Consider the following 25,576-nt stretch of genomic DNA (forward strand, 5'->3'; position numbering starts at 1 on the left):
TGAAAGTATAAAAGGATGCTTATTTTAGTGATGATTTTAGCATTTGTTGGCTTGATAAGAAAAATGCTGAAGTTTGCAAATACATAAAGTACAAATTTTAATTTCCACAAAAGTTGAGATATTTTCTAAAATGCAACAAAAACTTAAATTTGGAATCTGTTATTTGATTTTTTTTAACAGACAAAAGTCCAACTAAATAATCTTCTGTTTCTTTTCTGACCAACTTTGTTGTATATTGAAAATGCAAACAAATTGAGAATTGGATGTCAACAGGACACTCAAAAAAAATTGGGCCAGAGGCATGTGTTAAATGAGCCTTCCTGTTTCAATAGTTTGGGAACTAAAGATGCTAATTGTTGCACATGACATAAGTCATCAATTTAATTGACACTGATGAACCTTCACATCGCAGTCGTTAGTTTTACACTTTTTATTGAATCATCTTTCTCATCTTTAACACATGGAACCAGGTCTTAATTTTCCCCAAAAGCAGATGAAACATGGATTCATATAGTTTAAAACAGTTTCAGGTTACAGTTATGGATGCAGCGCTAAGACTGTTGAGTAAAAATGCTTTTTCAAGGTACTCCCGACTACATGTGGCTATGAGAAATATATTTTGTCAGTGAAGACACTGAACATCCTTTCTTTGTACTTGTGTCTGTTAAATAAAAGTTCAAGTTAATTAAGAAATTTAGAAGTTTTAGTGTATTTTAGAGCATTTCTTAGCTTTTTTGGAAATTAGGCTTGTACTCAATAATGAGTTACTTTATCTCTGTTTCCAATGTACTCTATTCAATATATAAGCTTTTTTTCAATAAGTACAGGAAAGAGAAAAGATACCCACACATACCATATCCCCTCTTCGCTTCTCAAAGACCCAAAAACAAGGGTCCTGTATGAGGTAACATGTTCTCCGCCAACTACATCTTCCAGTTCTCCTGCCTATTTCCCCCAGGACACACCCATAAAAGTTTGTCATAAAAATGCACACACTACATTTTAACACTCATTCTGTGGTGTAACATCTCTTCTCCCCTCAAAGTGGGAACACACAATCTTTTTTATACTAGGACACAAAGGACTATTAATGAAATGTTTGAGCAATTTAATCTCTTCATAATAGTAGATGATTGTGTCACGTCCCCTTAGCCATTCTCCAGCACACACACACACAACACACACACCCCACGATTAAAGATGGGGCAATCAGTATTCCAAGTACAAAGAATTGATTGGGATTCTTTGGTAAGTGGAGGATGCACAGAGTTTCACTGTTCCAAACCGTCAGCCATATTGATCCCTGCTCCCTTTTTACTGCCTGAGTGATCCTTTACCCATCACATATTACCGTCCTGCACTGCTTTGGCATGAGAGCAACACAAGAGCAGTACTTTCAGTAAAAACTTTTTCAGTAAAAATAACACTGCAGCTTTCTCACTGACAAGAACAGATACAATGTGGGAAATTAAAGTCAGGCATATTCACTTGGTGAATTTACTACCTACCCAAACCTACACATCCAATCCACATACAGTATTTTAACCTTATCACTCTCAGCAGCTGTTGCTCTCTGTGCTCCTGTTGTCATCCATGATTGAGTTTTCATTGCTGCCTTGTTTCCCTTGAACCAGCACCCTGACTCCTGTCCCCCGCCAGTCCTGCCCAACCATTTACTTCTTGTCCGTTGATAATTGTGTGACTCACTTGTCCTTGTTATGCTTAGTTTTCTTCCTCCACATGATTACTTGCATTCACCATGGAAGGGGAAAAGGAGTAATTGGTGTTGTAATGTAAGTCTGTTGGGGGAAGATAGATTATTTTAATGGAAAGAGTCATAAGAATTAGACCTTTATACAATTATGACGATGAGGCCAAATGGCTGACTGACTCCTCATCTTTCCCTCCAGTGTTTGTAAAGCAGAGACTGTGTCAAAGTTATTTCATGGGTGTTAAACTTTGTTGCAACGCATGCTTTAAAGAATTACAGCAGAATCACAAGTACTGTGAAGGGACTCCAAAAGAATCAAAGAAAAAAAAAGGGAGTCCATTTTGACACAGCTCTGCTTTGATGACACTCACCTTGTTCTGCTGATGGCAGAGTCAGGTGGTGTCAACTTTAATCTGAAATTGGTCACATGCATGTTTTGCTCCTCTATCCAAGCATGAGGCATGGGCACAGCCTTCTGAACATGTCACCATTTGTGTATTAACCCATGGAGATGTTTTGTCTTCTTGACAGCTAACTTTACCTGTTACCATTTGGTTGCGATTGTAAAGAGGTGTTTACATAAAACGGATTAGTTTTACAGTTTAAAAAAACAAAAGCTAATATGGAAACTAAATAACTATAAAGATGAGTAATTTTATGCACTGTGTTTCATTTTTCTCTACATGGTGGCAAATCAGTTAAAGACTGTCAACAGGTAGTAGCTGTCAAGGTTATTGTAATGGTTGATGCTGTGTGGCGCTAAATGTTTTATGTCTCTCCAGGTCGGTCTCCTCCTGGTCTTGCTAAGACTCCCTTGTCAGCCCTGGGATTGAAGCCCCACAACCCAGCAGAAATCCTCCTCAATCAAACAGGCTCAGGTTGGTGTGACACCTTCTGGATACAAATGAAGTGGTCAGTCTGGAAACTCAGACTCAAGAATTTAATACTATACTTTTTTTCCATTGCTTCCTAATTATGTAGTTATTTTAACCATCTTATAGACTAGATACAATGAAATATATTTTGTTTCTCTATTGAAGAAACAACGCTTTTTATGCATCAGGACATAGTGAAACAATAAATCATGTGGTCTTTACCAGGTTTTAGAACAAGGTAAATTTAATCTCAGATGAACAACAACATATGACATATTAAACCACGTTATTTTTTAACCAAAACAAAATGCAAAATCAAGTACATTCCATGGTTAAATAGTTTTTACAACCACAATGTTGCTGACGTTCATTAAGGTCTGCAGACATTCATTTACCGACAGCTCTCTTAAGGTCCCATCACACTATTTCAATCAGGCTGAGGCTTTGATTTTGACTGTACCATTGCAACGCCTTGATTCTTTTTTTTTTTCTTAGCCATTGTGTTGCTGGCTTGCTTGGGACCATTGTCGCTTTTCATGACCTAGTTTCAACGTTTGAACTGTCAGACGAATGGTCTTACATTTGATTCTAGAACACTTTGGTATACAGGTCAACCCAATGACTGCAAAGGTTACCAGGTCCTGTGGCTACAGCAGAGGCCCAAATCATCAGCCTTCCACCACTGTGCTTACAGTTGGTATGAGGGGTTTCTGCTGATACGCTGTGTTTGGTTTTCACTACACATAGCTCTCTGCACAGTGTCCAGACATCTCCACATTGTTCTTGTCATTTCAAAGACATTGTCCCAGAAGTCTTGCGGTTTATTCAGATGAAATTTTGCAAACCAAAGCTGTGCTGCCATGTTCTTTTTAGAGATAATGCAATGCTTCCAAACAAGCCACACTTGTTCAGTCTTTTTCTTATTGTACTATCAAAAACTTTAACATTTAAAATGCTAACTGAGGTCTGTACAGCCTGAGATGTAGCTCTTGGGTTTTTTGCAATTTCTCTGCACATTGCACAGTCTGACCTTGGGGAGAACTTGCTTGGACGTCCACTCCTGAGAAGATTGACAAATATCTTGTACGTTTTCCATGTGTGAATAATCTTTATCATTGTAACATGATGGACTCCAGATTGTTTAGAAATGGTCTTATAACCTGTCCCAGATCAAAGTCAAAGTCAGCTTTATTGTCAATTTCTACAATGCATACATAGACAGACTGAGTAATTGAAATTACGTGACTCTCGGTCTCCCGGACAACACAGAATAAAGCAAACAGTAAAAAAAAAAAAAGTCTTAATACAAGAGAAAATGTTAAAAGTATTTTAAAGAAATTATTAAGGAGAAAAATATAATGATAATATAAGTATATACTATCATGACAAGGGTAGCAAAACAGTAACCAGTAAATATAAATGTAAAAATATAAACAGTGAAATGCAGTGGATGAGGTATTGGTGGTTGCAAATGGTTGTGCAAATGAGCAGAATGTAGACATGTAAATGGGTGGGGTGTCCCACGATGCTAATGGCTTTCTGGGTGAGGCGGGTGTTGTGGGTGGTTCCGCTGCTCTCACGATGCTGTACCACACCGTGATGCAGCTCGATAGGATGCTCTCGATTGTCCCCCTGTAGAAGGTGCACATGATGGGGGGGCGGGGCTCCAGCTCTTCTCAGTTTGTGGAGGAAGTGGAGGCGTTGGTGAGCCTTCTTGGCCAGTGATGAGGTGTTGGTGGTCTAGGAGAGATCCTCTGAAATGGGCACACCCAGGAGCTTGGTGCTGCTCACCCTCTTCACAGCAGCACCATCGATGGTCAGAGGGGGGTGTTGGGTGTGCGCTCTCCTGAAGTCCACAACAATGTCTTTTGTCTTCTCCACATTCAGGGAGAGATTGTGACCAAAAGGTCAGACGGCTCACCTCACTCCTGTACTTTGTCTCATCGTTGTTGCTGATGAGACCCACCACGGTTGTGTCGTCCTTAAACTTGATGAGGAGGTTGGAGTTGTGCAGCGATGTGCAGCCGGGGGTCAGAAGGGTGAAGAGGAGAGGACTCAGCACACATCCCTCGGGGGGCCCTGTGTTCAGGGTGATGGTGCTGGATGTGCTGCCTGTGGTCTCCCTGTCAGGAGGTCCAGTAGCCAGTTGCACAGATATATGTGCAGCATCATTTGCTTGTTTAGGACAGTTGCTGATGTCTTCCTCTCTGCTGCATTATGTTAGCACACACCTGAATACTAAAAAGCTAGAAGAACTTCTGCTTTGATAGAGGCACTCATACTTGCTAATGGTTAGTTAATCAAGAACATTTGATTAGCAGCATCTGGCTGCATCTTACTCTCCTAATTCCTACAGAAGCACCAAGGATAGAGTTAGTTTTTCACATGCTTTTGGCTTGGTTTTGTGAGAAAATAATAATAACACAGTGTAATATGTTAAATGTAGATGTTAATTTGAGGTTCTGTTTAACTACTTCAAAGATCTGGTGAGGACCAAGTGATTATTTTTTTTAAACTAGTCTGGGTGGCTGTAGCTCAGGAGAAAAAGCAGTCATTTGCTAATCTGAAGGTTTGGCAAGACACTGAACCCCACATTGTGAATGTGTATGATAGAGAAAAAAAAAAAAATCACTGTAGCCTGTAACATTGTATAGACTAAGATGTGCTGTAAGAGTGTGCTTGAATGGGTGAATGTGGCTTGTCGTTTATGGTTGGGCAATGTCTTTTTCACATCTGTAATACAGAGACTATTTTACAGTCTCTATCATAGCAACAGCTGTGTGGAGTCTGTGGTAAGGTTGGCTTAAGTTAACAACATGCATCTCAGCATTTAGCCTTTCTCAAAATATATTGTGTATCCAGCTGAAAGCTAAATAATACATCTACCCACTAGTAACACTGGGTGCTAAATACTGGTAATACTCTTACACTGTTTTATTTCTCTGGATTATCTGCATTGTGGCTGCACAGATGATGAGAGCAGTGATGATGAGGAAGGTAAGAGCTATTATAATGTCAGAGGTCGTTTGTTGACATCTAAGTTTATCATCTTTTTCACCCCAGAAATCTTGCAATCAGAGGTGCATTTGAACATCACGTGTTTCAAATGCATTCCAAATTTGATTCAGGAAAAGTTACATCCATTCTCCCTGCAGAATCCACTATTCCCTTTTTTGTGCATCTTAACTTTCTCTATGCATTGTATCGCCCTCATTGATAACCCAGCCTATAAATTCACAAATCAGAAATGACTGAATCATCACGCACAGCATAAAGCTGTTGTAAATGTAAGGCTTATACTTTCCTTCCTAAATTTGCAGCCCCAAGAAGCTATGTGGAGTCTGTGGCGAGGTCGGCAGTGGCAGCTGGAGAGGTGCCCATGTCACCTCGGAGCCTTAGCTCTCCAGAAGACCCAAAGAGTCAGCAGAGAAGTCCAAGTCCCAGCACCCATACATTTAACCCACCTCTGTCCAGCAGCAGTCCAATCCAGAGCTCACAGGGGTGAGTCAAATACATGGTGCTCTCTTCCTTATCAGTCCAATGCCAGATTTTAGGAATGACCTACAATAATCATGCATGCTTCTAGTGTTTAAAACGAAGGAGTCCCTTTTAAAGCCACAGAGTGCTAAAAAAAACTTGTTGCTAAAAAACTACAAGTAAACTCTGATTAATGTTGTTTGTTTGCAAGCAACCTTTGCCCAACTGAGTAAGAGAAATTTGTAAACTAACTTGTCTCACTCATTTTTCAGCGACCACCTCTTAGCAGAGAGCAGTGTTAGCACTCTGTCCCAACCAACTACTGATTCTGGGTTCCGCTCTCAGGCTACAGAGAGTGCTTACCCCACTCCCACCCCATCATATCGAGCCCTGAATACCCCAGCTTCTTCCTACCTGGATTCTAGCTCTCCAGCCTCTTCCTACCTTGGCACTACTACACCCACACTGTCGTATCTTGGTCCCAGCAGCCTCTTGGGGACTTACCCAGCCTCAGATCCTAGCCCACCTCTTTCAGAACCCTCTAGGACAACACCTGGCCATGGAAGTCCCCCACTGCAGTGCCAGCCCAATATTATTAACTCCACCCACAATCCTGTCCTACAGCAGCACTTGAGCGCTAAACAAGATGGTTTCATCCAGCCGGTTCAAAAATCCGTAGCTAATGGATTTGAAGGAGGCATGGCAGGTTTTGGCGGTAGTCCCAACCTTGGTCGTCGTTTGTCTCATGGAGCTCAGAGCAGCCCAGTCCTCAGCAGACAGGCCTCTCAGGGACATGGATCTCAGCAAAGCCCAGTCCTCAGCAGGCAGCCGTCCTTGGGGCAGCCCATTCAGAGCAGCCCTGTACTCAGCCGACAGCCATCCATCACACACCCTCAAGGAAGTCCAGTGTTGGGCCGCCATCCATCTGTTTCACAGATGTCCCAGAGAAGCCCCAGTTTAGATCGTCACCCCATGCACAGTGGTTATACCACTCCAGATGAAAGACACGGGAACCTGTCAAGACAGAGCAGCTCTTCTGGCTACCAGGGACCACCCACTCCCTCCTTCCCCATTTCACCTGCAAGCTACCAGGATAGCGGGATGATGGGGATGGGTGTAGGTTTCAGGCAGGGTAGCCCAGCCCCTGGTTTTCAACCTCAGCTCCCAGAGAAGAGGCGCATGTCGAGTGGTGATAGACCAAATGGAACTGTGTCGTATGGCACACTGAATGGGAAGACAATGTCCCCAGTGAGTGGAGGAAGCACTCCTGGCTACTTCCACACCCTCTCTGACTTCTCGAGATTCAATATACCCGGTAAGGACATAGATCTGACTTAAAAATAATCCCCCATAGTTTTTGTTTTGTCTCCCAAATACCATGGCCAATCAATTTCTGAGGCTCTCTCATGAGAAAAATAGGATCATATTCTTTGGTTCATTACTTACCGGCATTGATGTTTTTGTTACAGATGGAAGCCTGGAGAGCAGGCTGAATGTTAAGTTTGTTCAAGACACGTCCAAGTTCTGGTACAAGCCAGACATCTCCAGGGAACAAGGTAAGCTGATGCAAAACTGTTAAGTTATACATATTAGTTATAGCATTGATTAATAGTGTCTAATCAAGTATAGGCGGGTGTGGTTATTTTTCATAGTTTTATCTTCCTGATAACAGGTGTTTAAGTGTGCAAGAAAACATTCCAACCAGAAACCCATTTTCAGTTTCAGACTCAGCTGCCGTATGCTTGTAAGGTGATCTTTAGCAGAATGTAGCATAGTGAAAGAGATAAAGAACTGTCCTCATTTACAAGTAGTTGATTTAGCATTAGCTTGACAAAACATCCATAACACTCAGCTAATTGTTGGTGAGGATGCTGTGCTTGGGGCGACAAAAACAGACATGAAGAGATGGCTCTACATTGTATTCTACAGGCTGTGTTGGACCTTAATTTCTGATAAGCAAGATTTGCAGATAATGAGTCTAGTTTATTTTTATTTTTTTTTAACAAGACTGTCAGCCCCACACAGTTGGACTAATAGATAAGCTGCCAGCCATTTCTGCAGAAAACTAAAATCAATGAATCTCATCTCTTTTTATGCCACAGTGGGTTTTTTTTAAGCGGTTGCTGTCAGTTTCAAAGTATCCATGTGAGATGTTACAGTCAGGCTACGGCTACACGAAAACGAAACAAGTTTTTTTTTTAAAACGGGTACGAAAATTATTGCGACCACACAGGAAAGCTTCTGTGTCCACATGGAAACGCGACGCTTGCTGAAAACGATGCAGTACATACGAAACACCTCTAGGTGCGCTGTAAGCCGGTTACACCAGAACAATAGAAGAAGCAATGCGCATGCGTGTACGCCCCTACTTCTACCAGCGCGAAGCTCACGTTGTTCCTTCAACAATGCCGCTGTAGTTAGCAGTGTCTGCAGCAGTGCTGCTATCAATGTTGTGGGGTCCATGATGATCGCTGTCTGTCCTTGTTGTGTTGTCTTCTTCTTCCGGATTTTGAATGGAAGCCGCTTTTTGTTCTGGTCACTGACGTATGTGTATACGTCACTGGCGTTGGCCATGTGGCTGTGACGCAGATGTGAACGAATCCGTTTTGGCTGTAACAATGGAAACGAAACGACGCCATTCTCAGATCTTCCCACTCTGGAACCCGTTCTCCAAAAACTATCGTTTTGGGGTAGTGGGAACGCCGGCTCCGTGTGGCCGCGACAGCCAAACGATAAGCAAAAGTATCGTTTACAGTGAAAAACGTTTTCGTGTAGCCGTAGCCTCAGTGAACACGTCTTCCTGTAAAGAAAAACTGAAAACACTACGAGCCAATAGGAAACGATTTGATCGTCTTGTTTTCGTGGCTGTATCTACGTTTTTAAAAACTCTGTTTAAACTCACTACTTTTGGTGTAAAAATGACATTAGCATACTAATTCTGGTTTTGTATTCCTTGCCTCTTGCATACTTCTTGGATACATGTGTGTTTTTGTGCTTTATGTACACTGCAGCTAAAAAAAATAAATAAAACTGCAATCCCCCAAATACTACTTTAGTGTGTTATGGATAACGTCAGAGGTTATTTTTGGTTCTCTTACTATTCCTTCAGGTCTCAGCTGCTTAGATCACAAGTTAACTTGGCCGACCACAGTGTATAGACTGTGAGAATGTGTTTCATGCTTTTATATAAACCAGCACACAAAGTAAATCTTTACATCTTGAGTCACAGACACAAGTTGAGGAAATTGTGAAATAATCACTTTTGAAAAATGCAAGAACACACGTATACGATAATCAATATCCATGTAGATTTATACACAAAGCATTTCTGTTCTTGTGTGCTTTGGTTGAGGTCAGCTGGCATTTGCTTCCTCTCGTTCATTTTCTCATGGCCCGTATTGGATAATATCATGTTAAACACATGCACATGCTCAACTGCAATGACATCAGACACACAGACTGTCCCAGAGTGAAAACCACACCATATGTAGGGAATTAGTGAATATCTGCTACGCTCATCTCATCCATCTTCCTTGCTTAGTCTGTCACATGTGGACAGACTGAGGCATTGAAGTAAATATTGAAGTATAGGCTCTGAAGCTGGTCTCCTCTAATAATGGAGTGTCTGAAAGAGAAAGTTGTTCATGTTGGAAGTTGTGCTTCTAATGAAATACAGACTTGTGTCTTTTCTATTTTTTAAACAAGCTCTAGATTTTGCTCTTGTTGGTACCTTTCTCTTTGCCTCACCTTAATCCATTCAGTGCTTTTCATGATTTTTGCTGTGTAGCCTAAAGAGCTTTTGCATTGCACATGCTATATCAATTCCTATCAGTAAAATACACCTACTATTGACAAGTGCTTACTTTAAGAAGTAACGGTACTTCTATTTGTGTGTTTCAATATCGTTTCGTGATATACTGCTATGCATGTTTCAAATGTGGCCTGCAACCAGATCACAGAAATGTTAGATACAAGTATTTGGCAACATTAAAGTTAAATATTTGACATGGAACAGTCAAATAACAAGATGAACCCCAGGTTTTGACAATGTTGTCTTTTCTCGAAATGGGGTGTGTAAAATCCATGGTTTGTTCGATCAGTAAGAGCAACGGTACGCAGTCAGACACTGGCCTCATTTGTGTTGATGCTCCTCCCGACTTTATTTGTACAACCTACAAGCACCTACAGAGAGAGCCACGATATGAATGACATTTGTCATAAGATTGGACTATACATCAACTACTGATGTAATACTGTAGCCCAGAGTCAGAGTTTTCATATTGCAACATGTCATACTTGCATGACAATCGATATCAAGCTTTAGCACATTGCACCTGTGTGAAGTATACGAGCTGTGGTTGAAGAAGAGCTCAGGCTTACTTCTCATTCACAAGGCTTTTTATTGCATTTATAGTAGTGAGCTTGATTGTCAGCCAAGAAAGGTGTCATCTTTCACTTCACCAAGGTGTGTTGTCGTTACTACAGCCTGTTTGTATGCATAATGTGTCCCATAAAGGTAATTCTCACACTACCCATTCAAAGCAGAACTTGTTTTTCTCTGTAAATGTGGTTGCAAAACAATGTGTTGCTGAACCATCATTGGTGGTGTTCACGGAGGCGATTCACTGTATGTTTGTAAAGGCAACTCGATGTCATAGAACACAGCATTCTTGATGTTAATGCTGTCAGTCTTCTTGCACAATGGTGCCACTGTGATGGGCACACTGATCTATTTGGTCAGTATGAATTTAGAAACGGAAGTAACAAGGTTGTCCTCTTTGAGGTGTGATAATGTGGCCACTGCAGGAAAAAGGCTAAATATAAACTGTAAAGATAAAAAAAAAAACTGTAGACAGAGTTGGTATCTATTTATCATTCTGAAAATCAGATCATGAGTCAAAATAAGACTTTTCATCAATGTCACTGCAATGTCACAGTTGAACCATATTGAGGAGTTATACATAAATGCAATGTATTATTAACAGTAATATGGCTCGTATAAAGGTTAAGGGTGCTCATTTTGACATGAAACCAGCATGTTTAATTGCTGTTGAATTAGTAAAAAGAGTTGTTCCTCTAAAGAGCCTTACATTTCAGTCTTAGATAGTCACTCGCTCTGTCAGATCAGGTGGTTATACACTCATAAAATACTATTGTTACTTGGCCAGTCCTTGTTAGATAGAGATAGAGATATAGAGGTCACTGAGCAAATCAAGCTTGCTGCCTTTCATCAACTAGGGATGTAGCAAATGAGGTGCCAGGGACAAACTATTGGTTACAAGAATGTGAACAAATAATAATAACTCCAAGTGGGCAGTGTGAGTTGTCTGCCCTTTAGCTTGCCCCCCTTTTCTGCCCCAGCACCCTCCATCCCTGGAGTTTGGCTATTTTGGCTTAAAGGCGGGGTAGGGGATCTTTTTCTGGAACATTTTTTTACATATTGCTTTAAATACTCTTCACACCCCCATTGCAACCAATTAATTAAAAGTTTTGACACAAATATGAGAAGTTTTAGTGGCCTCTAGAACGTACAATCTAGGAAAAACAGTATCCAATCATTGTGAACGGACCGTTCACAATGATTGGATACTGATGCCGTCTATCAAACGGCAATCTGCTCCTCCCTCCTCCTCCTTCTCTCTGTGCACGTACCCTCAGCCCCGGCGCCACGGGGGGGCACTCGCGGGCATTGCCCCCCCATCCACGCCGGTGTGCCCCCCTGGGTTCACTTTGACGTTTGACCGGAGATTGCCTCAAACACTGAGGGGACACGATCTAAAAGTCTTAAATAAAAAATACGTTTTTTAAGGTCTTAAAATGTCTTAAATTTCTCTGATTTTCGAAGAGTGGCATTAAATTTCATCTGGGCGGAATGAAAGCAAGATATGTCTGGAGAGAGCTTTTGTGTGTGCGCCAGTACTTCCGGTGAAAACTTCTGGTGATTTGACAGCTAAGCTAGCGCGTCAGGTTAGGGCCAGTGGCCGTAAACAAAGGTTAACTTATAGCCGAGAAGAAAGATAATAATGTAACGTAGCTAAAAAGACTAGCTTTCTTCAGTAGCCTAATGCTTACCGATTTAGCAAGCCTAGCAGCCTCGTTGCTAATGCTAGCCGCCGTAACGTTACCAACCATGATACCCTACGTCAAGGAGTTGGCTGAGCAGGGGCAAGATTATGGGGCTGGCAGAGTTAACTTCATAATGGCTGAGTGCAGGTTTCATTCACTTGTTTTCATTCTTTCACAGGATTGATTCACTTCATTGGTTTATCCGATTGCTGGCCGCCGAGCCATTATGTGTCTGGGTTTGTGTAGGTTACTGATCATGGTTGTTAGCCGATAGTCAGGTTGTGTGTTGGGTGTGTATTTTTTCTATGGGTACATGCCATTGACTGAGCGGTCTGTGCTCGTTTTTTATTTTTATTTAATTAGATTGGAGATACTAATTAATACTGAGGGGGGGGGGGGCTGGTCCCGGGGAAAATTGCCAGGGCCGATTTTTTTTTCCCAGTCCGACCCTGAACTACATGTTCAAATGCGTTCTGATGTCGGCTCAACGCCAGTCTGAATTCACTGTGGCCGTGCGTGGGCGTTGCTGTTGTTGTTGCGCTCCTGTTTGCTCGTTGTGTGTGTATTAGTATTAATGGCGACTAGAAAGGGGCAAACGTGATCTGGGCTTTGCGTTCAATTTATGCACCGATGATTATAGTGGATTAAACTGTGCAGGCTATTCGAGATGTCTCCGAATGCCTACTTTAAAGGAAGCGTGATGTGTTTGCCAGGGCTGCCTAAACGAGTTGCCAACCGTCCCTTGAAGTAATGGAATCGTCACGTATTTAGTAACAAAAGGACAGTTCCTTATTGGGCTGAAACGGGGCCCACAATTCGGTTAAAATGCAGAAAATTGCATCTAAGAAATACCAAATTTTCTGGGGGAGGACCCCCAGACCCCCCGCTAGGGGGCCACCCTCTACTCATTTAAATGCCCGTCCAATAGCTAGTCTCTGCCGCCGGGTCTGCGTACCCTGCTCCGTTAACGTCCAGAAGCTTGGCAGGAAGCTAAACTAGAGCCAGCTTGGCTAGCACCTAGCATTATTAAACGTATAGTTAGCATAAACTAAGTACTAAATACTAAATACGGCAACGATCGATGCTTGCTGTCAGAACAGCGCTCGTGCACCTTCGTGCTCGTGCGCGTTCATGTACTCCAGAGGCGTGCCTTCGGGGGAAAAGTGAAGAAAAGGGTTGGGACTTTTTACCTGTGTATTTTTAAAATGCAGCTTCGCTGGACTCAAAATCCAGGATCTCCTACCCTACCTTTAACTAAACCCCTAATAAGAGTGTACAGTGACACTAAAATCGCATGGATTTGGTTATATTGAGACAGTGGTTCTTTGGTCTGATAATACTGTGTGATTGCCATCACAAGTTAATATCTACTATGTTACAGCTATCAGCCTGCTGAGAGAGAGGGAGCCTGGAGCCTTTGTTATCCGGGACAGTCACTCATTCAGAGGGGCTTATGGCTTGGCTATGAAGGTTGCTTCTCCTCCACCCTCCGTGCATCAGAACAAGAAAGGTAGGAGAAGGATGCAGGGTTAAATGAATGTTAACACCAAAGAGGTTACAAATACAATAAGTATGTGCTTAATGGGGCTATTTTTCGTCCTTAATTTGATTTTAAGGTCAGGACAGAGACAGTTCATTTCTAAATACCAAACGTATTAGATTATGTCTGCATGGTAATCAGTTGGATGTCTCCTGTGTCGCAGGTGACATCACCAACGAGCTGGTGAGGCACTTCCTGATTGAGAGCAGCCCAAAAGGAGTGAAGCTGAAAGGTTGCCCAAATGAGCCTTACTTTGGTAAGAGAAAGACAACCTGTCCTCACTCATAAAAGATCTTACTCATACACATAGCTTTGTGACGTTATCAGGAGTTTAAAAGAAAAGTTAAACATGAGTACATGTCTCTTTCCAAGTTCTAAACCGTCTGACCCTACTGTAATTATAGTATTGACTTAGTGATCTAATTCAAGTTGTCTCCATAATTACACTGCAGGGCATGTGTCCATCCGTGTTTTTCTTTGCATGCACGTATAATTTCCTGTGCCGAGTCCAAAAAAGGGGCAAGACAATTACTGTTATCTTTGGGTCCAGTCGAATAGTAAAAAAATTAAAAATAGTATCATCTTTTCCTAAGTTATTTCCCTTAACCTTGTGAAAAATGTCATGGGGTTAAAGTAAGGAAATAGGAAAAATCCATTAGGACTTAAGAAAGAAAAGACATCTATCCTGCAATCAGAATTCAACCACATTTACACAAAGCTGTGATGCATGTCTGTAAAAAAATTAGGAAATATGTCATATTAGACAATATAGAATATTACTTTATTTCCGACCCTTATAACTGAAAAAGGACAAAAACTAATTTTAAAAGAGGAATATTGTGTTGTCACAGGCTACTTATACTCGTCTCTCTGTCCTCATATTTATCCACATGAATCACAAAATATGGTCTGGTCTATCCTTTGCTAAAGGAGATAATTAAGGAAACATTGGAGCTACTTTCCTTTGCAATTTGAGAATCCGAACGGCTCTTACCATGGCTACTACTTAGATACTTACTGGTTTTCTCAGTTAGGAAGGTTCCTAAAGAAATTTGACTATTCGACTGGACCCTTTGTCTCCTCTTCGTGTTTCTGCGTCCTGTTTTAACATTAATTAAGCAAGCCATTGTTTTTACAGATTTGCATACAGTGTGAGGAGCAGATTAAGTGAGAAGCTAGCAAGCTGTGAAAAAGTTATGGTAGGCTAGGTGAAGAGCGTAGCAGAAGCATGGCTGAACAAAGATATGTTGGAGCTGACAGAGCAAACTTTCAGGCAGGCTTTAAGCAAACCAGAAGCTTGGTTTCAGCGGAAGCTGTTAGCTCCAGGAAAACTGTGCTAGTTTGGGAGATAACAGAGTAAACTTACAGCATGGCCGCAGCTTGGGAGTTCTGCTAGTTCCTGCAGGTAGTTGCTTCCATCAAGTGAGTTTCCAGTCAGGTGGAGAATTCACTCTGCTAGCTCCCAGGCTAGCCCAGCCCTCCCAGAGTTATCTGCCTCCTCAGAAAGGAAGCTTCCAGGTGGTTTGCACGGCTTGCCGACTTCTGCTGCCTCTCACTTGGCCCTTGCTTCTGCTGTATGCCGCTAGGGCCAGTAACTGGACTAATGCTGAGAGCCCCTGGCTAGCTTGTAACTTTGAGTTAGCCTGGCTCCTGGAGCTAGTGGCAAAATTATAATACCTCCTTGTGCTTACAACCTTTTCTTTTGCTTTCTTGAGAATTGCTTTCTGGTTCAAGGATGTATGGCTGAGTTACACTAAAATTAGAATTGATCCTTGCTTAGCAGAAGCAGAGAAGGCTCGTGTCAGCTGCTGGTATGTGGACATGTGGGTGAGGCCAGATTAGCATAGATCCTAATTCACTGAATGAGAAAGAAGAGGTAGAGTCCTATCCTGAGCAATTTTAAAGGCAAGAGATCCAAGAACTTTTAAATGTACAATTTGCAGGTACATAGACGAGTTTTAAGATGATTTGTAACAGCTCGAGTAGGATTTAAAAAACAAACTTACAAATGCAAGCTGAATGCCAGGCAGTGGTGTCTTTTTCATATTACAGACATACTTTACTGATACTGAGAAGAACGGAGTATGACGTAATACAAGCTCCAAGAGTGAAATCCAAGAGATGCTCAAAATGTATAAATGCTTTGTTTAAACTGTTTTTCTGTTCTACAGGTTGTCTGTCTGCTTTGGTCTACCAGCATGCTATCACACCATTGGCCCTACCCTGCAAACTACTCATCCCTACCACAGGTATGACAATTTTGCGTTTTTTAAAGTTTTTTTGTGTACGTTTTTTACAAATAAGTTCTATTTGATCTAAATGCTTTGAAACACAATCTGCTTATCTTACAAGTGGTTGCAGAATACAATCATGAGACAAATCCCCTTAAGTCCCCTTATGTCGTTCCATCCAAATGTGCGTCTGAATGTCCATATGTACCAATCCATGACATCCGATGTTCAAAAATTATTTTGATGTGAAATGGTCACTTGATGCCAGTTCCAACAGTGAAATTAAGCTTAAAGAGACGTCACAAAATACATATTTGGCTGTCAGTTATTTAACTAACATGACTGCTGATATGAATGTTGAATTTCTCATATCCAAAATGTCAAAGGTCAAGTCGGCATCTAGTGTCGCTTAAATCTGTTACTTGTAACTGCATGTATAAATTTTAGATAAAACATGCCAAAATACATTAATTCAGGCAGTCATTTGTACTCTGTCAAAGATTGTTCAAAGTACAAGAGAACTCAATCTGTAGCACCCTTGATTTTTCCCCAAGTTTACTGTATCATCATCCCCAGATGTTTTGTTTCTTCTAATCAACTGCTTGCGACAATAAGGTCTCTACTTATCTCGTTTTTTCAAATCAAGTTTAGTATATATGAATGAAATGGCTTAATTTATCTACTGCATACATTTCTAATATTCATTTAAAAAAGAGAAGAAAAAACAATTCACATCTATGAATATTTTAATTGCTAGTAGTAGTAGGGTAGAATTTTCTTTCAATTTTTGGTAAACACATGTAACATCTAAATATAGAAAGGAGCTCATGTTTAGCATAGCCATTTCTGACAGTATTTTACTAAAAGTGCTAACTTTCTCATGTTTTCTGTAGATCTCATTGAGGAAGTGCCTGAGGTCACAACAGCGAATCCACTTGCTGAAAGATTGAAACAAGGAGCAGGTAAAACCATAACTCATTATCTCTATTTAAAGCCCTGTCATCTCATCTCATGCTTATTTAACCAACATCCAACTTTTAGTTTTTAGGACATCAGTGACAAAATTGTTACTGTATCCCAAATGATCTCATTCACTTATTCTGACAACCTGACATCCTTGTTATCCCAGTGCAGAGGGCCCCTGCTGATTCCCATGGTAAAGCCAGTGCACTTTTACACCTGGAATGTGCATCATAAACGTTTGTCTGTGTATGTTACCTGCACAAATGATGAATTGAATGGCCGTGTATAACAAAATTGCCTTCCAAGATGTCTTTTAACAATAGCCTCCAGCATCTCCTCTATAACAAACAGAATGTTTTATGTGGAATGATTTTTTTTTTTATGAATTCACCTGTACAACAGCAGCTTTATTCAAGTATGCATGCCTGCTAATAAGCAGAAGTCAGTGTTATTGCATGAACAGAGTCCTTCATTTTTATATTTGACACATCTTATCCATCTGGGACATCTGCTCTCTTCCCAGCATGCAATGTTCTCTACATCAACTCGGTGGAGATGGAATCCCTGACGGGCCCTCAAGCTGTTGCCAAGGCAATATCTGAGACACTGGCTGCTTCCTCTCCAGCTACTGCCACCGTTGTGCACTTCAAGGTGTCCTCGCAGGGCATCACACTCACTGATAACCAGAGGAAGTAAGTCTGAATCCCGCCTGGCCTTAGGGAGATGTTTGAAGATCTCACAAGTGTACACACTGTTTGATATCTTGAGTTTTTGTTGCAAATGTTTGAAAACTTTTGATGTCTCAATGCATTTTAGATTTTTTTTTTAGTGAACCAGTGCACATAATCAAAGCAATGAATAATTAATTAGGGACCCCAAATTTGGTTTCTGCAGTTTAAAGATAAGTAAACTGCACTGCAGTATGGATAAATCCCCACCAATACTTTTGAATTGCTGATGTTATTCTTGCTCCTGTGTAAATTTTTGTCTTCTTGCCCATTGACTTTGCCTGTCCTTGCATTATGTAATGTCTCCATTTCTCAATTGTGTTCCCTCGATACTGTAGTACTCTTTCTATGTGCCTTTTACGGCAGCAATTCGGTCATTCTCCCCTGCAGAAGAGTCAGCTGCACATAAGCAAATAATTGGTTTATTCTAATGTATTACAAACATAAAAAAATGAATCTGGAAAGATACGGGATACTAATAGAAACAGTTTTTAATAATATCATCAAATTTTCTTTTCTTATTTTTGATATTATTAAACCCCAACATTGTTCTGCAGTCAGTGTAGATACTAGGGCTGGATTATCTAATTAATCACATGATTTCCCTTATTAATCACGATTAATCGCATTTGTACGCAAAATCTAAAAATCAAAAGTAGTGTATAGCTTTTAGCATTTAGTTTTATTTTAAATGTACTGCCATATGAATGAAAGTGCCATAACATTTGTTGTGCAAACACATCAGCATTTTTATGTAGAAGCCTCGCTCCAATGTCTGTTTCCTTGAATGACTTGCTGGTATCAGTTGTGTGTTTTGCCTTGAAGTGATATTTTAGACTGGAACTACTACGGTGATAAGACAATTCAACTTGGCAGTGTTTACAGATGACTTTGGTTCTGTCGACTCCGCCGTCTGGAAGAACTTTAAAATGAAAATGGCCAAGTAAAAGTTCCGTACCCTTCTCCATGTTTGGTGGATCCGCCAATTACTTTCTTTTCTGGTTCCACAGCAGACAGCAACAGACTTTTACAAAATAAAATAAATGATAAAACGGGTGGTCCGTGGCGTAGTGGGTTGAGCAGGCGCCCCATGTACAAGAGGCTATAGTCGTCGCTGCAGCTGGCCCCAGTTCGAGTCCCACATCGAACGGCCCTGTGCTGCGTGTCGTTCCCCCTCTCTCTCTGCCCCCTGCTTCCTGTCTCTCTGAACTTTCCTATCCATTAAAGGCACAAAAGCCCCCAAAAATTTTAAAAACTAAAAAAAATCTGCGTTAATTCAATTCATTTTTATTTATATAGCGCCAAATACAACAAATGTCATCTCAAGGCACTTAGATAATAAAGTCCAATTCAAGCAAATTGGAATTCAATTAATTGTAATCATAATTATTCATAAAATAATCCAATTCGTTCATATAGAGCCAATTCAAAAACAATTTCCTAGCTAAGGAAACCAACAGATTGCACTGAAAACTTTTTCTTTTTCGGTCCAATCTCCCGTCCTGAGCGTGCCTGAGGCGACTGTGGAGAGAAACGACTCCCTTTTAACAGGAAGAAACCTCTGGCAGAAGCACACTCAGGAAGGGTGGCCATCTGCCTCGACCAGCTGGGGTTTGAGAAGACAGAACCCTGTGGGGGGGGGGGGGGGGGGGGGGGGGGGGGGGTTCACATATACATAAAGAGAGTAAAGTGAGGAAAGGTGTGACAGATGAGCTCCCCAGGCAGTCAAGGCCTATAGCAGCTTAACTATGGGATGTTTCAGGATCACCTGAGCCATCCCTAACTATAAGCTTTATCAAAAAGGAAAGTTTTAAGCCTGGTCTTAAAAGTGGAAAGGGTGTCTGCTTCCCGGACATTTACTGGCAGCTTATTCCACAAGAGAGGGGCCTGATAACTGAAGGCTCTGCCTCCCATTCTACTTTTAGAAACTCTGGGAACCTTAAGTAAACCTGCAGTTTGGGAACGAAGTGCTCTGTTAGGAAAATATCTTACAATAGGCCGTAAGGTGAACCCCGTTTTCATTTAGGCTCGCTCCGTGCTCTCCGAACTACATGCCCGTTAGCTGATCAAAAATGACCAACTTATTTTGCACATATAAAAAAAGTTTCGCGTCACAGAATCCTGTACTTTTTTTAAACCGAGACGTTTTCTGAAGATATTTTCCGCAGGGCTGAATGACGATTTTGACGTCACAAGACACCACGTGACCGTGCTGGACCAATCACGTTGCCGATTTACGACAACAAACTGGAAAAATGACAACCTGCCTGGTGCTGTCATTATCTAACCTACAGAAAGGAATCTCGCAAAATATAATTTTAAAGTGAACATAAAATAATAATTATCAACGATAATGCTCATTCATGTGTTTCTGAATTGAGCCAATTTAGCCATTTACCATTCAGGTATTCATTTACTGATTTATTCACTAACAACTATACAACACATAACAAAATCAAAACAAGTAGGGCATACACATCAACCGGCATAAACTTATATACATAACCATAATAAAAGGAATGATACAAATGGAATAGAATAAAGGTAAAAAAAAAAAAAAAACGCGCGCGCACACACATACACTATTCCTCACTGTCAGTGTCAGGGCAGCTGTCATCTTCTTTATCCTCTGTTTCCTTTGTGGTGTTTGAACAGCTGGAACACCTGCACAAGTCTACTTTATTAATCCCAATTTGGGAAATTGTTTTGTTGCAGCAGCATACAGTATATGAAAACAATTAAAGTAGTAAAAAACAAGCAAATAGAATAGAATAAAATAAATATAAAATAAAATAATATAAAATAAATAAAAATAGTGAATAAACATTTGCTATGTACAAATCTACAATATTTTTTGTTTTTTGTTATTGTTTTTTAGGAGAGACTTCAAGCCTATTGAGGTTGAAGTTCTCTTCCAGCCAGAGGGGAGGTGTTGTATATGGTGATGGCTGCTGGTAGGAAGGATTTCCTGAAACGGTCCTTGTGACAGTGGAGCTGGATGAGCCTGTTGGAAAAGGAGCTCTGCTGTCTAACCAGCAGCTGGTGGAGAGGATGGGTGGGGTTATCCATGATGGATAACAGTTTGTTCAGTGTCCTCCTCTCCACCACCGATTCAAATGAGTACAATCTTTTGCTTTACACATGACCTTATTATTTTAGCCTGATAATTTGCCCTTTTGCAGTGCTGGTGGAGGGCATCACTTGTTGGGGGATAGATAATTCTGGCAAGGCTGATGATGCATACAGAAAGCTTTGTACCTAGCCTCATTGATGTTTTCTGCGGGTTGGCTGATCGTACAAATGGCATACATATTTGCAAAGTAATGCAAATGTAGAGTGGTCCAAGTGAAATTCAGTCCCCAGATTTCTGAAAGCCTTCAGGTAGACATCTTTCTCGCATGCCACAGCAAATGTCTTCTTTTTGCCTTGTGGTGTCACACCCAGTGAATGTATGGATCCCAATCAAGGCTGAACACAGACTGGCTCCGAGAGCTGATGACACCTTGGTAATGTCCATTATGCGTGTTCTGTTGCCCGTCCCTGTGAAAAAGTACAAGCTGCATGGCAAATCTTTCTGCAGACTCACAGCAATGACTGCTACATCAGTGTCAGGGCTCTTAATAATGACAGTCTTATGTTCCTGTGCAGCATGTTGTGCATGCAAAAACATCAGTATCACATTCTTCGTGGTCACACTGCAGTTCTTCCACAGCATGAACAGACTGCACACCTTCCAGTACAGTCACGGTGACATTGGTGTTGATGTGCTATGTACAAGCTGAGCTTTCTTCCCACTGCTGTAAGATCAGCATGTGGCCACGCATCGTATAAGAACTCAGCAAGTTCTTCTTTATTTGTTCCTTCTGATTCCTTCCATTCCACCTTGTGCAGGTGAAATTCTGTGTTTCCTCATGCTTAACAGAAGATATGTGCATGTAACAAATCTTTCGGTCGAAATTTCGTCTTCTTCGGTACTGCTGGATGATCGCGCTGCTACTGCAGTGCTGTTTCTGTTTACCAGCTCAGCTGACATACCAGCTATCCGATTCGTCCATTCTGATGACGTCTCAACCGTGGCACCTCTCGCGAGCCAAACTGTTATTACGCCTGCCGAATATGTACATACGCCTTGCCAGGCACTAGTTATTCCTTTAAACGTTGCGAACTAAAAAAGTACTGAGTTCTGAGCGGGGAAACTTTTTTTAAACCTCAACATAACTCAAATCTTTTTATGAGCTGAAGCGTGTTTGGTTCGGAGAGTGCGGAACAAGCCTGGTGTTCTGAAGGAGTTTTCGAGGTTCACCTTACGGCCTACAATGAGATCTTTAAGATATGATGGAGCTCGGTGATTAAAAGCTTTATATGTAAGGAGAAGAATCTTAAATTCTATTCTGAATTTAACAGGGAGCCAATGAAGAAAAGCTAAAACTGGAGAAATATGATCTCTGCTGTTAGTTCTCATCAGAACTCTGGCTGCAGCATTTTGGATCAACTGAAGGCTTTTCAGAGACTATGTGGGACAGCCCAATAATAAAGAATTTCTGCATCACTCTGAGACAAGATGTTCCTGATTTTAACAATATTACGAAGATGAAAGAAGGCAGTCCTAGAAACCTGTTTTATATGCGAGTCAAATGATCAATTCTGGTCAAAAATAACTCCAAGGTTCCTCACTGTAGAACTAGAAGCCAACGAAATACCATCTAGAGTAACTATATAGCTAGACAATCTCTCCCTGAAGCGCTCAGGTCCAAAGATAACGACTTCAGTTTTGTCTGAATTTAGAAGCAGACAGTTCTGAGTCATCCAGGTCTTTATGTCTTTAAGACATGCTTGTAGTCTGACCAACCTATTGGGTTCATCTGGTTTTATAGATAAGTACAACTGGGTATCATCAGCATAGCAATGGAAATTTATGCCATGCTGTCTAATAATGTTACCTAATGGAAGCATGTATAAAGTGAAAAGAATGGGTCCAAGCACAGAACCCTGAGGAACTCCATGACTTACTCTGGTGTGTGAGGAAGATTCTTCATTTACAAGAACAAACTGAAATCTATCAGATAAATTTGACTTAAACCAGCCTAATGCAGTTCCTTTAATCCCAATAACATGTTCAAGTCTCTTTAATACGATACTGTGATCGACCGTATCAAATGCAGCACTGAGATCCAACAGGACAAGCACAGACACAAGTCCGCTATCAGAGGCTAAGAGGAGATCATTGGGAACTTTCAGCAGTGCAGTTTCTGTGCTATGATGCACTCTGAATCCTGACTGAAACTCTTCAAACAGATTATTTCTGTGTAAATGATCACAAAGCTGAGCTGCAACTATTTTTTCAAGAACTTTAGACATAAAAGGGAGATTGGATATAGGTCTATAATGAGCCAACACTTCTGAATCAAGAGTAGGTTTTTTAAGTAAAGGTTTAATTACAGCAACCTTAAAAGGCTGAGGTACATATCCTGTCAACAAAGACAGATTGATCAAATCCAATATGGAAGTGTCAATTAATGGGAAAACCTCCTTGAACAGTCTGGTTGGGATTGGGTCTAAAACACAAGTTGATGGTTTAGAAGAGACTATTGCTGTTGTTAGCTCAGAGAGATCAACTGGGCAGAAGCCTTCTAAATACAAATCAGGTTCTAAAGATACTTCTAAAGCTGCTGTACTTGATGATACATCACTGACAATAGTGGGAAGGACTCCATCAATCTTCTCTCTAATAGAAACTATTTTATTGATAAAGAAGCTCATGAAATCATCACTGCTGAGAGTTAAAGGAATACCTGGTTCAGCAGAGCTCGGACTCGGACTGGCTACAGTGCTGAAAAGAAACCTGGGATTGTTCTTATTCTCTTCTATCAATGATGAATAATAAGCAGTTCTAGCTTTACGAAGGGCTTTCTTATACGTTATTAAACTATCTTTCCAGACTAATTGAGACTTCTAAATTAGAGGAACACCACTGTTGCTCCAGCTTTCTTGCAGTCTTCTTTAAAGCACGCAGCTGTGAATTATACCAAGGAGCCAACCTCTTCTGACTGATTACCTTCCTTTTCAGAGGGGCAACATTGTCCAGTGCTGTACACATTGAAACTATAGTGCAGTCAACAAGAGAGTCAAGTGTTGCTGGAGTAAAGTTCAGGTAGTCGTCCTCTGTCATATCGGCACATGGCAGTGAAGAAAAGGATGATGGAATTAAAGAAAAGGATGATGGAATTAAATGCGTTATCGCATTAATGCACGATAAAATATTTATCGGCGTTAAATAATCAACGAGTTAACACGATAATAACGAGTTAACTCGCCCAGCCCTAGTAGTTACACATGTAAAATGCCGTAGAAGAGCTGAAGTTCACTGCAGGTCACTGATGTTCAGTATGAGTAAGCGTTTAGCTTCTTCTGTCGACAGCTGTATTGATTAAAGCTGGACCACATCAGTCTGCTCAAACACATTGCTCACATTGCTTAAAAGAATCTTGCTGTAAGTGCTTCCAATTGTGTTTATGTTGTAATGCTTATGTCAGATGTTATATGTCAAAGCTTTTTCTTGTTAGTTGGAGAGTTCAACATTCACCATGAGTCTGCTTCATGTTGGTTGTTCCTGCTGATCAAATGGATTCATGTGATCAGTGGCAGTGATGGTGTCCTGGGGGTGGAACACTGCACTGGTCATGCTCTTTTCATAAGCATCCAAACTTCCAGATGTATGATACCTCCAGATAAAACTAATATTGTGTACCGTGAAGAGCACCATCTGCCACTCTACAAAACTCCAATTTCATCATGGTCTCTATCTATTTGTTTTTTAATGTTTCTATCTCTCTTTTTGCTTGTTTTGTAGGGTTTTCTTCCGACGCCACTACCCCGCCAACACTGTCACGTTCTGCGATACTGACCCTCAGGACAGAAAGTGAGTACACAGAGACGTGAAATAAATGACTTATGACACTGTTGGTGGTTTCCAACCTACTTGCCTTCAGTTGAACCAATCCATGCAGCATGCTGATTTGTCTTGTTTATGACATTTTTCCATTACATCTGTCTTAAAGAGCGAGACATCAACATTTCTTCCATGTGTCAATATGAATGTTCATTAAATACTCCAAAACGTTTACCAGTCTTTCAGTTTTGTCTGAACGTTCCTCACATAGAACTGTCTGAAAAAGCACATACCTGGAAGCTTGATTTGATCCATGTTCACCCCATTTTCTTAAGCCTGTATCCATATGGGTGGAAATTCAAATTCTTCATAAATCCAATGTATTAGTGCAAATAGTTATTTCATTTTCCTTCCAATTTTATTAATGTGACCCTTGACCATTGACCCATTTGAATGTTTCTTAAAGAGGTGTCAGGGAATGGTCAGATCTGGAAGGGCAAGCCACATCCTGAATGCATATTATAAAATAATTTTATTGTGCTTCCTGTATTCATGCATGTACTGTTGATGCAGCCCAGTAGGAGAAGTGTTTACACTTTGATTATACTGTAGTAGTTTGCTTGGTACAGGTTAATTGTTGCTTTAATCGCATCATTTTCATAGTGTGAGAACCTGATCTAGTCATTATATACAGGGGTACAGTAAGTGGTGGTAGGCAGCTCTGTTAGTTTTTAGTCCACCAGTAAAACCAGTAGAGAAGAAGAAACAGTGCGCTGTAGGAACAGCAGTGTTTGTTCATATACTGAAGCCGGCAGTTTACAGCAGCTCAGACAGAGTCGTCTGCCATATTGTGTGCATCAATACGCATTTGCTGACATCACGCTACAAGTTACCAGTTTTCATGGCTGTTGGCCAGTTCATTATTCTCAGGAATGATTGAAATACTGCATCACTTTTTGTTCTGTGTCTCTAATTATAACAATGCCATACTATACATAATAAATGACAGAAGTCTTTAAAATTAGACATTCAATTTTTTTTTTGTCTTTTTTTCCAGATGGAGCAAGCCTGAGGGAGGCACAGCCAAGTAAGTAAA

General features: G+C 40.8%; 1 protein-coding gene across 8 annotated transcripts in view; it reads left to right on the forward strand.

Moving 5' to 3' along the window:
* The window catches only part of tns1b (tensin 1b), a 238,290-nt gene that overhangs the window by 209,933 nt on the left and 2,781 nt on the right, over positions 1-25,576 (forward strand). For all 8 annotated transcript variants that reach the window (XM_075479009.1, XM_075479008.1, XM_075479013.1 and 5 more), the window contains 13 exons: positions 2,494-2,589; positions 5,557-5,583; positions 5,907-6,087; positions 6,336-7,378; positions 7,533-7,619; positions 13,511-13,639; positions 13,833-13,925; positions 15,841-15,918; positions 16,794-16,862; positions 17,030-17,056; positions 17,387-17,555; positions 24,442-24,510; positions 25,538-25,567. In XM_075479009.1, coding sequence (XP_075335124.1) covers positions 2,494-2,589; positions 5,557-5,583; positions 5,907-6,087; positions 6,336-7,378; positions 7,533-7,619; positions 13,511-13,639; positions 13,833-13,925; positions 15,841-15,918; positions 16,794-16,862; positions 17,030-17,056; positions 17,387-17,555; positions 24,442-24,510; positions 25,538-25,567 — 2,098 coding nt within the window. The remainder of the gene's footprint in view (positions 1-2,493; positions 2,590-5,556; positions 5,584-5,906; positions 6,088-6,335; positions 7,379-7,532; positions 7,620-13,510; positions 13,640-13,832; positions 13,926-15,840; positions 15,919-16,793; positions 16,863-17,029; positions 17,057-17,386; positions 17,556-24,441; positions 24,511-25,537; positions 25,568-25,576) is intronic.

Source organism: Odontesthes bonariensis, chromosome 12, assembly GCF_027942865.1.
Source record: "Odontesthes bonariensis isolate fOdoBon6 chromosome 12, fOdoBon6.hap1, whole genome shotgun sequence".
Classification (NCBI taxonomy): Eukaryota; Metazoa; Chordata; class Actinopteri; order Atheriniformes; family Atherinopsidae; genus Odontesthes; species Odontesthes bonariensis.